Below are 14,719 nucleotides of genomic sequence, written 5' to 3'. Positions count from 1 at the left end.
AATCAACAAGTGGGACACAATCATGAAGTGGAACGAAATTTATTGGATATTTCAAACTTTTTTAACAAATAAAAAACTGAAAAATTGGGCGTGCAAAATTATTCAGCCCCCTTAAGTTAATACTTTGCAGCGCCACCTTTTGCTGCGATTACAGCTGTAAGTCGCTTGGGGTATGTCGCTATCAGTTTTGCACATCGAGAGACTGAAATTTTTGCCCATTCCTCCTTGCAAAACAGCTCGAGCTCAGTGAGGTTGGATGGAGAGCATTTGTGAACAGCAGTTTTCAGTTCTTTCCACAGATTCTCGATTGGATTCAGGTCTGGACTTTGACTTGGCCATTCTAACACCTGGATATGTTTATTTGTGAACCATTCCATTGTAGATTTTGCTTTATGTTTTGGATCATTGTCTTGTTGGAAGACAAATCTCCGTCCCAGTCTCAGGTCTTTTGCAGACTCCATCAGGTTTTCTTCCAGAATGGTCCTGTATTTGGCTCCATCCATCTTCCCATCAATTTTAACCATCTTCCCTGTCCCTGCTGAAGAAAAGCAGGCCCAAACCATGATGCTGCCACCACCATGTTTGACAGTGGGGATGGTGTGTTCAGGGTGATGAGCTGTGTTGCTTTTACGCCAAACATAACGTTTTGCATTGTTGCCAAAAAGTTCGATTTTGGTTTCATCTGACCAGAGCACCTTCTTCCACATGTTTGGTGTGTCTCCCAGGTGGCTTGTGGCAAACTGTAAACGACACTTTTTATGGATATCTTTAAGAAATGGCTTTCTTCTTGCCACTCTTCCATAAAGGCCAGATTTGTGCAGTATACGACTGATTGTTGTCCTATGGACAGAGTCTCCCACCTCAGCTGTAGATCTCTGCAGTTCATCCAGAGTGATCACGGGCCTCTTGGCTGCATCTCTGATCCGTCTTCTCCTTGTATGAGCTGAAAGTTTAGAGGGACGGCCAGGTCTTGGTAGATTTGCAGTGGTCTGATACTCCTTCCATTTCAATATTATCGCTTGCACAGTGCTCCTTGGGATGTTTAAAGCTTGGGAAATCTTTTTGTATCCAAATCCGGCTTTAAACTTCTCCACAACAGACCTGCCTGGTGTGTTCCTTGTTCTTCATGATGCTCTCTGCGCTTTAAACGGACCTCTGAGACTATCACAGTGCAGGTGCATTTATACGGAGACTTGATTACACACAGGTGGATTCTATTTATCATCATTAGTCATTTAGGTCAACATTGGATCATTCAGAGATCCTCACTGAACTTCTGGAGAGAGTTTGCTGCACTGAAAGTAAAGGGGCTGAATAATTTTGCACGCCCAATTTTTCAGTTTTTTATTTGTTAAAAAAGTTTGAAATATCCAATAAATTTCGTTCCACTTCATGATTGTGTCCCACTTGTTGTTGATTCTTCACAAAAAATTACAGTTTCATATCTTTATGTTTGAAGCCTGAAATGTGGCAAAAGGTTGCAAAGTTCAAGGGGGCCGAATACTTTCGCAAGGCACTGTATATATATATATATATATAGCATGATTGTTTCTAATACTGTTCATCATTTTGTTAATTAGATTATTTTCTTAACCCAGTAAAATACCGTATCTGAATGGAATGGAATAATAGTGACAATTAAACTACACCTCCCACATCTAAAGTACCCTATTTTTAAGTGCATGTTTGTTTATGAATTTCTTTTCTTAAAAAAAAAAAAAAATTTGCAGGCTGCTACGAGTCTTGCCATGGATGAGAGAGATGTGGCAGAATTTCCTTTTTACAAAATATGACAAATACGAGTGTGATTAGGTATGGGGTACATTTTGTTAAAAATGTTTATTAATATTTACTCGACACAAAACACAAAAAACTTGAAGGGGGGGCAAAGTGGTATTGCACACAGTGTGTTATTTCTTTATTTATGTATTTATGTATTTATTTCTGTCTGGTTATTCTCGCTGTCGACCTGTCAGAACCCATTTAGTCGGGCATTACAGTATTTTTCTATAGGCCTGCTGGGGCATTGCCGTTTTAGAAAAAGTTAATACGTAGAATGGAATTCTGAGTGTTTTGAAGTTGTGAATTCTATAAAACCAACTGAAACAAGTTTTCATTAACATTTTAATATAATTAATGTTTTTTACTGTATCTTAACGTTAGTATATGTAGGTGCCAGTGGCAGCTCGTCATAAGAGGCTACAGAGGCTAAGCCTACGTGTAATTTTGTAAAAGTAAAAAAAAAAGCTTACCTACATCATGCTTTCCAAGGTCTACTGTATTGCTATTGGCTAATGTAGTCTCAAAATGGATGGGATTCTGTGTGTCTTCAACCTGCAATCGCCCTCTGTCTGTCAGGTTATACTGTATTTGTACTGGCTACACGATGCAAGCTTGCAGCTAGCCTCTGCCACTCAACCACGTAAATGGCTACTCACTTAAGTTTCGATTTCCATACAGTACGCTGTAGATTTTTTTTAATGGCATTTTTTTAAATCATATGCCTTTTTCCTCACTTTCAATTGAGGAAAAAAATAAATAAAATAAAAAAATAACAAGGTCATCCAAAGCATAAATTGGACCTTCTTCAACAGGGAGGACCAAAACAAAATTGCCATTTCTGTGGGCTATAGTGATTTAAAGGCTGTAAAAATATTCTTTCTACAAATGACTCACGATTCATCAATCAAGTAAGTCCACAATGATTTTGTTATATTCTGTTGCTTGCCTTATGTGCTGCTTACACTATACTACATTTCTTATTAAATTACAAAGTACCTTTTGAAACATGCAACATTTTTTGTTGCGTATAATAAAAATACAAAAATAAATGTATTTTATTATTTTATTTATTTATTTATTTATTTAGCCTCCCCACTTACTAAAGTCTGGAGCTGCTACTGGTAGCTGCATATGATTACATGAAGCACCTATATATACTAAGTTTAAGATGCGGTTGCTACTGTAGCATTTGTTTGATGTTCTGGACACCGCATTTAATCATCCCCGCCTAGGGTTGCAGTACACTGGTGGCAAATGACTGTGTGTACAAGTTATGAATCTCATTTGTATAGTCTGATCTATTCCGGGTGTTTTCTTGAGAAGACATATGTAGTTTCATTTGTTTTTCAAAAGGTTGATTGACACAAAAGCCTTTTTATAAATGTTGCATTTTGCTCAAACTGTTTTGTTCTGACACAGTAAGTTTGTGCTGAATCAAGGCTGATCAACTGTACACCAACGCTGAGCAGAATACACTTTGTTCTACATGAATCTTGAGTGATCTTTGCAGCACATTTGCAGTAATAATGAATATGTACTGATCGGGTCACCTTGTCTTTCCTCCTTTGTTTCTTTTAATTAATAACCGTAAAGATCTCCCACCAGGGACCTGCCACAAACCACAAAGGAAGGACAGTCATGCTGTTTCTGGGGTGAGAAGAGGAAAACAAACCCTTCAGGACATGCTCGAGAAGTGCGACTTTTTGATTCGGCTGTGGCTGTGAAACAGGATAGCACATGGATAGTGCAACACAGCTGACTTCAGATAAAACCTCAAGTCTCAGGGTGGCAAGAATAACTGCACAGCAAATTAATTTATTCCATGTGCCCGTTGGCAGAAGAGTTGAGTCCATGTCAGGACTAGCAAACCAGTATGAGGAGCGACACAAGAAGATCTCCATTGACCGCCATACCTTTTCTGTTTTCACTGGCCCCCAATCTCACGCTTTACAGTAACTTGGAGTTCTAACTACAGAAGAGACCTGTAGTTCAGTAAACTGATTTGTGGCATGCATTGTAAACACTGCACAGTACATGAAAACTGACACAATACTGTACTGTAAGATAATACCTTTTTTTTTTTTTTCCTTAAACACACACTGATGTATTGTACACTTTGTTTCTAGTGTATTTTTTTTAAAAGTCTAACTCCTCCTACCTTGAAGGCAGGCTAATAAAAAGCCTATTTTAAGAAACTTTCATGGCGTTTTTAAAGTTACCAAAACAAAAGAGCTGCTCCACCTGGGTGGTGGTGGTGTATGTTTCCTAAAAACAAGAAGCTCTGCATACTGTAATTCAGCCTTTGTGAGTTGTTGCTATAGCAGAGTTGCGTTAGGGGGCTTATCACATTTGCCTCCTCTACAGTAGTTTTCATTTTGTGCTGTATCTTGATTTAAGACATTTTTCTGGTTATTTGTGACAAGGAACATGTTTTGATCTGCCTGTTGGAATTGAAAAAATGTCTTCACCTTGCTGGTTTTAGTAATTAATGTAAGCAAGAGAAGAGGGGTGAGGGGGAGAGAGAGAACTACAAAGTGTGGTGTGCAGTCCTAAGGAAGTACTGTAAGCTGAATGAGGATTATTTTGGAGCGAGGTCCCTATTTTTATGCTTTGGAAATGCAGTTTTTTGATTTTCTGAACTGTGCAGCTGGAGGTATGTGATAAATGATTCTACTTCACATTTTTGGTTTTGCGCTTTGTGGATGCTTGTATCCATGTAGTAATCTCGAGATTTCCAGGAGCTGACGTTTGAAGGCCATGCTGTGTGTCTGAAGATGGCTGGGGCATTTCATGCACAAGAGCAAATGTGCTTGAGCTGGGGTGAGGAATTTGTTAAATGCTTGCCCTAAACAAGCGGCAGCTTGTGTGGAGCTTCATGACTGCTACATATCTTCCCAGTAAACAAAACAAAAAAACTGTCCTGTAACAAAAACTAAAACATACTGTATGTAAATGTTGGCAGATATACTGTACTGGGTGAAACAGCAGTACTGTACGAATCTGAAACAATTTCTGTTTTTTAAAAACTCAATTGCGTACAAAATCAATATAGTTGCATAATGTTTAGTTAATTCATTTGCTATGCAAGATTTCGCAATGCTGGCTGTAAACCTGAAGGAATATTTGTCTCAGGGACAAAGGGACTACTTTACGTAATTTAACTGATTGAAGAATACTGAACAATAAACAAAATTATTGCTACTGTACAGTGCTTAATAGAATGCAGTAAAAGGAATTGTACTGTGAAGCTTAGCACATCTTCTGATGCATAATTATATGGTTTTCATGATTACAGGTATTATTGATTATAATTGGTGTTGGTACTGCACTCCTTTTTATGCAGGTACATCACCTTTTTTTTTTTTTTTGGACTCAACTATTGCAATGTAATTAAGCCCAGATCACCAACATGATTGCAGTTGGTGTTGGCAGCATTTGCTGAAAAGATTTAAAGGATTGGATAATGATGTGGGTTGAAATACCCCCCGCCCCCCCAGGGTGGCCCGTCCAGAGTACTCTGGTACTGGAATTAGTCCTGGCAATGTACAGTTCCAGGTCTGCAGAGACAGCCTGTTATAGCGGTGCTCTTCAATCATTTCATCTGTCCTTGGCACTTGCTAGGATGACAGGCTTTAATAACCCTTAAAAATGAACTCTTCAGATGTTCTGCATTTAGCAAAACATTTGCACTCCAATGCAATTATTTCTGCTTTGAAGCCAACGAAGTCCCACAGTAAGGCAAGTCACACTTACAACAAGCAGTCTGTCCCACAATCTATACTGTTTAGTCTATAATGTTTATATTTTAACAATAGGCAAAAGTCACATTATAAGCATCAAGAAATAATATTATAAAATCAATGGCAAAAGTAGACAAATCATTCAAACAGGACAACATATGTAACACAAAATAAAACCATAAAGTTCTGATTGGTATGTACAGTAGCTACTCTATTATTATTATTTATTTCTTGGCAGACGCCCTTATCCAGGGCGACTTACAATTGTTACAACATATCACATTATTTTTTACATACAATTACCCATTTATACAGTTGGGTTTTTATTGGAGCAATCTAGGTAAAGTACCTTGCTCAAGGGTACAGCAGCAGCGTCCCCTACCAGGGATTGAACCCACGACCCTCCGGTCAAGAGTCCAGAGCCCTAACCACTACTCCACTCTGCTGCCCTAAATGCTAGAAATGAAAAACTGTTAAATTACTAAATATCCAGTATGTTGTTGTCTTGTTCATCTTTGGCAATGGAGCTATGCACTGTAGTAATAGTAATGGATCTGGTTGTGTACTGAATGCCAGGAGCATGGTACATGCAGGCTGCAGTAAGCAATAAAGTACAGCAGGTCAGGGTTGCTGTAACAATGGGTGTTGGTCTCTGTCATGAAACATTCCAATGGGTCTGACTCTACTGATGACCGTTTTCCTCTGAAAGAATGGGGGTATGAGTGATCTTTGGGACATTGTCTGTAATTATAAAGTCTATCTACTGTATGAATCACAGGCAGGTACAAAGAAAAGAAGTGGGTCGGCTGTGTACAGTCAAACTGTAGAGAGTTTAAAGCATTGTGTTCTGTGAATGTGATACAGTACTAAATGTAAACAGTAATTACGCAGCAAATTTTATTTAGTTACGCAGAATTGTCATGTTCCCCTTCCTCAGTTGCTGTAAAGGATGTTGCTGTTTTTAAATTCACCCTGCCCATTTACAGTGCCCCCAATGTTCTACCCAGTTTAAAATGTTCAATTACGTTCCCTCACAGCAGTAATTCCTCACAACAGCTCAGGAGAACTGAAGGTTCAGTGGGCGTCCTCCAATCCCACAACCAACCCAATTTTCTCTTTTTACACCCCGGAACTCGAGAGCAGATGTCAATGAGCTACCAGTTTCTGGAGGACAAAGGCCAGCCCTGCAGGTGTCCACCTGAGCTCACAAGGCGCCTGGCCGGTAGGGTCCTCTGTAGCGCCATGAGGAGAAACAGTCCCTGCCGGTCTGCCTCCCTAACCCACGGGCGTACTATGCGATGCTTCCTCCAGAATTCCCAGTGAAGACGTGAGCCTGCACTCCCCTGACTGTATGACTCCCCCTGCACACCATGTGGCTGTGCTTTTACCAGGGGAGACACTCTGGGAGCCCCACCCCGGCCAGTTCTGTGGCAGAGAACACTGCGCTTTCTAAGTGCAAGTTTATTTATTCTCGTTGAGCCCTGCCAAGCCATTGGGGAAACTTGATTCTCCTTGTAATAATACTGTAATTGTTACATTATGAGAGAGGGCAGTGCTATGTTTGTCCAAGAGATGGGATTTTGGACTGTGGAAATCATGTACACTTTCTAATGTTTGTTAAAGTAACACAGAACTTGGCTGCTAGACTAATCAAATGATGTAAGCTTAACTTTGAACATTGGAGTTAAACCAAAACTTTAGGGCTGGTGGGAGGGGCGTGGATGAAAAGAAAAGCTGCTGGCAAAAGGCCATCCTGATGACTTAGGCTAACAAGACAAATTTAAAATGAAGTGTAGTGTATACCACAGCTGAAAGAATCCATACATTGCACATTGCAACTTTGGGATGACGAGAAGACTCTACGAGTGGAATGCTTATGCAAAATTGACAAACAAGAGTTTGAAGAAATGAGTCCACTTTGCATAGTACATTAATCTGGTAAAAAAAAAAAAAAAAAAGGTGGTACACCTTTTACTAATACAGTAACACTTAATCATGCTTTCTCGTGAGTTGTTTACTGATATCTCATTATTAGCATACAGTAGATCTGGGATACGAATGCTATTTTACCAGTTACTGTACAGTATGGTATACTATTTTTCATGTTAATTAGAATCCGGAACATACATGTAGTATGCACTCACTGCTTTTGTGTACTTTAAAAACATAAACATACATAAATTACTGTTCTATGCTACAGTAATTGTCACTCAAAGGTGTTATAATGGCGCAATGGCGCTGTTACTGGTATAGGTAAGAGCGTCTGGCAGAGCCTTGTTTAAACTCCATTTTGAGGAGTATGTTTTCTCGGCCGTTTCAAAACGGATCCGGACGGCATGTCATATGCGCCGTGTCCATGTGACAGAGCATTTTTTTGTCCAGGTTTCTTGAAAATTCGTGCTGTAGTTTTTGAAGTTACAGAATTGCAAAAAAATGTGTTTTGACAGATTAGTCAGAATTTTTTTTTTGCGCTAAAATAACTCTGTGTTTAAACACTGTATCTGGCAGGCGGATAGTACTCACTAGGAGTGCCTTTATTTGGAACCGAAGAAATTGATTTAGCGAGTTATTTTAATTTCTTTGCGCATGCATGGTTTATTTTTTGCTAACTCATAACTTCAGCACGCGCAGTCAGGCTCCACCACCATTAGTAAGTTAGCGGGTATTCTTCAGTTTAATAATTCTCTGTGGGTAATTGAATTTGAATTCCTTAGGTTACTTATGTCCTGTGGTTCTTGTGGATCCTGACTTTTTTATCCATTTAATTTTTTACGACTTATTTTAATTATTATTTTTTTTTCTATAAATGCTTCCGACTTTAACTGTGAAGCTAAACCCCGGATGCAGTACCATGATTGACAGCGCTATCTCCAATCAGGACTCTAGAAGTTGATGCAGCAACAAATGAAATTGTACCTCTTTTAAATATTTACAGCCAAGATATTAGTCAGTATATATTTAGTTTATATGCATTATATACACTTTAAAACATAAGCATAAAGGATCTATATTCGTAATACTAATATATTGTGTACGATAACGTATTACAAACAATATACTGTGCATGATGATTAATATTAACAAATGCTTCAGGGTTTGTTTCTGAGCACAAAATCATGTAATAAATTGCTCACAAACAATTACGGATTTGCAGCATTTAACTGATCATGTATGTTCAGAACCCTCCTTCCATGTGAACTGTGATGCACAATACATACAGTGTAGTTGTGAATACACTAGGGTAGCAGCATTTTCTATTAGATTGGCAGAAAACATAGAGAATTGTTTGACTCAATATATCACCAGGAGAATTGATTCACACTCTTCAGCCATGTGATCAAACTCCACAAATGAATTACTCTATTAAGGTAGTTTCAGTCCCTTGTTGTCCATTTCCAGCTTCGTCCCAGGGTTCATGTTCTACGAATGTAATTAAAATGAAGATGTCTGCTAGTGACAATTCTCGTAGCTCAGTACTGACCTCCCTTCGTGTGGCATTACTGAATACAAGATATCTGGGAAATAAATCTCTCCTAATCAACAATTTCATTTTGGAATCAAAACTAGATATTTTAACTTAACTAGTTGAGAGTTGGCTGAAACAGGACGAGACTGTACCACTAGTAGAGGCTTGTCCCGCAGGTTTCTCTTTGTATCAGAAGGCACCTCCTATAGGTCGGGGTGGGGTAGTAGAGGCTTGTCCCGCAGGTTTCTCTTTGTATCAGAAGGCACCTCCTATAGGTCGGGGTGGGGTAGTAGAGGCTTGTCCCGCAGGTTTCTCTTTGTATCAGAAGGCACCTCCTATAGGTCGGGGTGGGGTAGTAGATGCTTGTCCCGCAGGTTTCTCTATCAGAAGGCACCTCCTATAGGACGGGGTTGGGTAGTAGAGGCTTGTCCCACAGGTTTTTCTTTGTATCAGAAGGCACCTCCTATAGGTCAGGGTGGGGTAGTAGAGGCTTGTCCCGCAGGTTTCTCTTTGTATCAGAAGGCACCTCCTATAGGTCGGGGTGGGGTAGTAGAGGCTTGTCCCGCAGGTTTCTCTATCAGAAGGCACCTCCTATAGGACGGGGTTGGGTAGTAGAGGCTTGTCCCGCAGGTTTCTCTTTGTATCAGAAGGCACCTCCTATAGGACGGGGTTGGGTAGTAGAGGCTTGTCCCGCAGGTTTCTCTTTGTATCAGAAGGCACCTCCTATAGGTCGGGGTGGGGTAGTAGAGGCTTGTCCCACAGGTTTCTCTTTGTATCAGAAGGCACCTCCTATAGGTCGGGGTGGGGTAGTAGAGGCTTGTCCCACAGGTTTCTCTTTGTATCAGAAGGCACCTCCTATAGGTCAGGGTTGGGTAGTAGAGGCTTGTCCCACAGGTTTCTCTATCAGAAGGCACCTCCTATAGGTCGGGGTGGTGGGATTGATCTAAATCTAAATCTTGAAAACACAGCTGGTTACTGTCAAAAAAAACACAACCAATCTACATTATAGTTATTTACTGACCCCGCCAAGACCTAATTCTCTTTTTCTTACTGAAATTTGTGATTTTTTATCTACAATGATTGTCAAGCATGATAGGATTATAATGTTAGGCGACTTTAATATACTGTACATGTTGATGTGGATCAAGATCCCCTCGCTGGAACTTTTAGGTCGTCACTAGGTCGGTTTATTCAACATGTTACTGGCCCCACCCATATCCATGGCCATAGTTTAGTCTTCATTCACGTTTAAATAGTCAAAATCTATTCATTACAGACCTTGCGTTTTCAGACCATTCCATCGTCCTTTTTGAAATATCACTATCTAGTTCTACCAAGCACACAATGCACTATATTAAATGTCGTCCTTATAACTCACTAACTACTATATATTTTTGGAAGCCTTGCCAACTCCAGCTCCCATTCAGTCAGGATCAGTTGATATGCTAGTAGATAATTATAACACCTATCAAAGCTAAGAATGTTTTTTTTAAAAGATTCTCCCCATGGTTTAATGAAACTACACATACACTTACAGTGTTCGCGCTAGGCCGCGCCATTGCACCAATGCCCCCTGAAATAAATAATGTCCCGCTGAATTTCTCTTAACGCGCCCGTGTGTCCCCCTTCCCAGACCGGGCGCAATACCAGTATGCAGTAAATTAATGCATTTTGTATTAACATGACATGTCTGACGACAGGCTAATCTGTTTTACTTGTTTGTTTACACTTGCGTTTTCATAATTAAACTCCTGTGTTTTTATTCTACAGTCCAGTAGAATGCGCTCACACACCCTCCCTGGTTACAGTCAGTTTCACAGTAAAGCCTGGACGACAACATCAGACTTGTTAACCACATGGCCCGGCGCAAATATAACATTGTATCTCTGTTACATCCGACCATTACTTCTGGAAGAATAAGTAATCAGTTTTGGCAGTGACTGTTGAAATTACATTTGTGCTTAAAAATACTGTGAAATTCACCCACTGTATGCTACACAAATTATCTGTCTGATGTTTGGAGATAAGGAGTGACCTAGCAAGTGAATGGGAGAAATATGTACTTCTGCGACTACGGTACAGTCTATAGACAAAGTGCAGTAGATTTGTGAAACGAAAACCGCATCGTTGATTAAAAAATAAAAAATGTAGCCTACGGTAATGTTATAAAACATATTAAATGTGTCTTTTCTGTGACACAAATTCTAAAATTCAGGGCAAAATAATTCAGTATGTGTTAAGCACCAACTGCCTCTTGGCTATAATGGAATGATTATATATATATATATATATATATATATATATATATATATTATATATACACACACACAGCGTGTGATTTTATACAGCACTGTATGTATGCCTACAATACATCCTGCATTGAGAAAACACCACTGGAATCGGAATAATGGAAATTATTATGTAATACAGTTCACTTACAGTCATGGTTTTCATGAGTAGCATTTTCAAAACCATATCATTATGTGCAGTATTAAAATATGTTAATGTAGCAAATCCACAAAACCAACGAAATACATATTGTATATTTGACATTTTATTTTTAGTGTTCTGTGTAACACGGGCCATCGTTTAACCGTAAAAATATTTAAATACAGTACCTGAGCAGATATACGCGTTTATTATATCAACAACATCAACGTGTGTTGTAAAAATAAAGCAAAACATGTTTTGAAAACTGTCCAAAATATTCTCTTGGGGGCTAAGAATGAAAAATGTCAAGAAATAAAATACAATTTTTTATATGGAAATTGTCAAAATAAAGGGGCAGCTGGAAGGTAAGAATTTACCAGTCAGGACAATGGCATTTAAATACTAATACTATTAAACTGTATCTGTTGGTAATGTGGTTTCTTCTAATGCAGCGGTTCTCAAACTGGGGTACGCGAGAATAATTCTGAAATGGCAGACAACGCATTTTATTTAGTACCACTTGCCAATCTATTGCAGACTTTTGTCATGTAATCAACGTTTAAGCGCAAACACCAGACTGGTGTGCTGTGACAGAGCGTTCAGTGCACACATAACTAATTTACATATTAAATATGTACATTTTAAATAAGACCTGTTTTAAATGTCATATAAACAGTTGGGCTATTACTGCAGTCTGTCTGGGATAAAAAAAAAAATACATATTTTAAAAATCTAAAAGTCTAGTCTTTAACTCATTTTATTTCCTGTGTGCGTTTATGCATGCAAATCTGTATTTATTTTTTTCAATGACCTGATTAAAAGTTTGTTGTAACTTAAGTACTATTGGTTCATTTCAAAATACAGAATGTATGGCCAACCAGAAACCAAAGTATTGCCATGCGGTCTAATTTGACAAGCCGTTACGTCTGGTGTGAGGGTAGGAGTTTTTAGCTTTCAATCCAGTGAAAAAATATGGATTGTTGGCTTAATACTAGTACATTACTAGCAATAGACAATCAAGACAAAATACCGTCAGAGATTAAAAACGCCAGAAATGTCTTGCGACTGAAGCGCTCTCCAATTTCCCTGCCATACTGAATTTTCTTTGCCTTCTTTTATGTAATTTTATTATCAATAAAAATACATGATTGCCATTTGCTATCACGGAATAGTCCTATGTCATTTCTGAGTGATTGAGGCTAGCACAGGGGCTTTGTTGATTTTAATTAATTAGTAATTACAATAAAATTATGTTGATGTTTCCTACAACTAGAAATCTGTTTGAGGGACTATTTTTATCCAAAAGTAAATATAATAATATATTATTTCTGTTATAATACTGTAACTTTTATAATTGTATCCGTCACACACTCCAAGGCTTGTGCGTTTTGTTGTATCATGTTATTGTACAGACCATTTTTCTGTTTTAATTTTATATCTCAGATGGGGGTACGCGGTGGACTACATTTTTTGGAAAGGGGTACGCAGCTTAAAAAGATTGAAAACCCCTGTTCTAATGTGATTTGGTAAAATTAATATCCTCTACTCAGTGATACACCAGCATTACTGTGACACATTTCCCAATATTTTCCCCAAAAGTGACAGTGAGTATTCTAGAGACACCTTGGTTGTATCTACAGCTTTACAGTATTATTTTTTGTTCTTCAGAAACAAAAGGTCAGTAAACTCTGTTGGCATATTTAAAACAAACAAAAATAAGAAATGGTGGTTGATTATGAATAGTAATGTAGTAATGCAGAAAAATGCAAACAAAAAATACATTCTTATAGTTTTTAATGGGAGATGAAGTATCTGTGGCTTGTTTATCGAGATGGCATGATGCACTGTAGTGTGTGTGAAAGAGCTGCTGGGCAAAACAAAAAAAAGCATATACACCTGGATGTACAGATTTTCAAGAATCTTTGCTTAAAAGACAGTCACAGCGATGCTGCTGATGTTATTGGAATGCAGAAAAACATGAAAACACACATAGATGAAGGCAACAAACAGTGCTTACAATCCCCGTCTTGTTTATTATTTATTTCTTAGCAGACGCCCTTATCCAGGGCGACTTAGTCGTAAACAAAAATACATTTCAAGAATCACAATACAAGTATTAATACAATTAAGAGCAAGATAAAATACAATGACTTCGGTTCCAGCAAGTACATGACAAAATAAGATTCAATAACAGAGCAGACAAGTGTCAGTGATAGTTACATCAGGATATAATTAAATACAAAATACTACAGATTAAATGACACTTGTGACAGATTACAGTACCCTAAAGTACAGGATTAAATGCAGTAAAATCGGGAGCAGATAAGAGCAAGTAAAGCACATTAAGGAAGAGTGATAAAGTGTCCAGAGGGAAAAAGAGGAGTTCTACAGGTGCTGTCTGAAGAGGTGAGTCTTGAGGAAGCGCTGGAAGGTGGTCAGGGACTGGGCAGTCCTGACATCTGTAGGAAGGTCATTCCACCACTGCAGGCCGAGGGTGGAGAAGGAGCGGGCTCTGGAGGCAGGGGAGCGTAGAGGAGGTAGCGCCAGTCTTCTAGTGCAGGAGGAGAGGAGAGGTCGAGTGGGGGTGTAGGGAGAGGTAGCTGGGTGCAGTCTGGTCAAGGCATCTGTAGGCGAGTATAAGAGTCTTGAACTGGATGCGAGCGGTGATCGGGGGCCAGTGGAGTGAGCAGAGCAGTGGAGTTGCGTAGGAGAAGCGAGGCAGAGAGAACACCAGGTGAGCAGGAGTGGACGGTCTACTGTTTGTATAACAAAGAAAAAAGTGTGTCTGTGTTCATATGTATATCTGTCTATACACAGACTGAAACTGTTTAAACTACTACATTGAGTTTAAACTGTAAAATGTACCAAAATGCACATCCCATTATTAGCCTATTAGGTATTTTATTTTAATTTTTTTTTTTAAAGCTAAGAAGCTTGAAAACCAAGTCCACAGTCCATCAACGGTTTCTAAGAATGTACCTCCTTGGGTTCGACTCTTACCAGTACGTTACTGATTTGTATTTGATGAGAGTAGCTTCATACATTTACTTCATGCTGATATTGGACCCAGCTTTCTCCATGCATTTCCTATTGGGCCGGTGTTGATGGTTAACCTAAATCTGTAGGATGAACATAAAGTCTTCCAAATAAAACTTCCTTTGCTATTCATTTGTAAGAACTGTACTGCAGCGCAATCTCTGAGAATAAAATAGTGCAATAAAGAAGGGTAAAGCTACATTTTATTATGGGTAAGTAGTATACGATTACTGCAGGCAGGACTGTGGCATAATGTCAGGTTTCC

The 14,719-nt window shown here is 38.8% G+C and overlaps 1 protein-coding gene across 12 annotated transcripts in view; it reads left to right on the top strand.

The window, feature by feature from the left end:
* LOC117435256 (focal adhesion kinase 1) overlaps positions 1–14,719 on the top strand; it is a 182,364-nt gene that overhangs the window by 14,922 nt on the left and 152,723 nt on the right. Inside the window, exon 1 of one of the 12 annotated variants that reach the window (XM_059010389.1) lies at positions 4,133–4,435. The exons of the other annotated variants lie outside the window; for them this stretch is intronic. Coding sequence (XP_058866372.1) covers positions 4,354–4,435 — 82 coding nt within the window. The 5' untranslated portion in view covers positions 4,133–4,353. Of the gene's footprint in view, positions 1–4,132; positions 4,436–14,719 lie in introns of those variants that run through there. 12 annotated transcript variants of the gene reach the window in all.

Source organism: Acipenser ruthenus, chromosome 3 (assembly GCF_902713425.1).
Source record: "Acipenser ruthenus chromosome 3, fAciRut3.2 maternal haplotype, whole genome shotgun sequence".
Classification (NCBI taxonomy): domain Eukaryota; kingdom Metazoa; phylum Chordata; class Actinopteri; order Acipenseriformes; family Acipenseridae; genus Acipenser; species Acipenser ruthenus.
The sequence above is the reverse complement of the archived record's forward strand: the minus strand, read 5'-3'. Positions and strand labels throughout refer to the sequence as shown.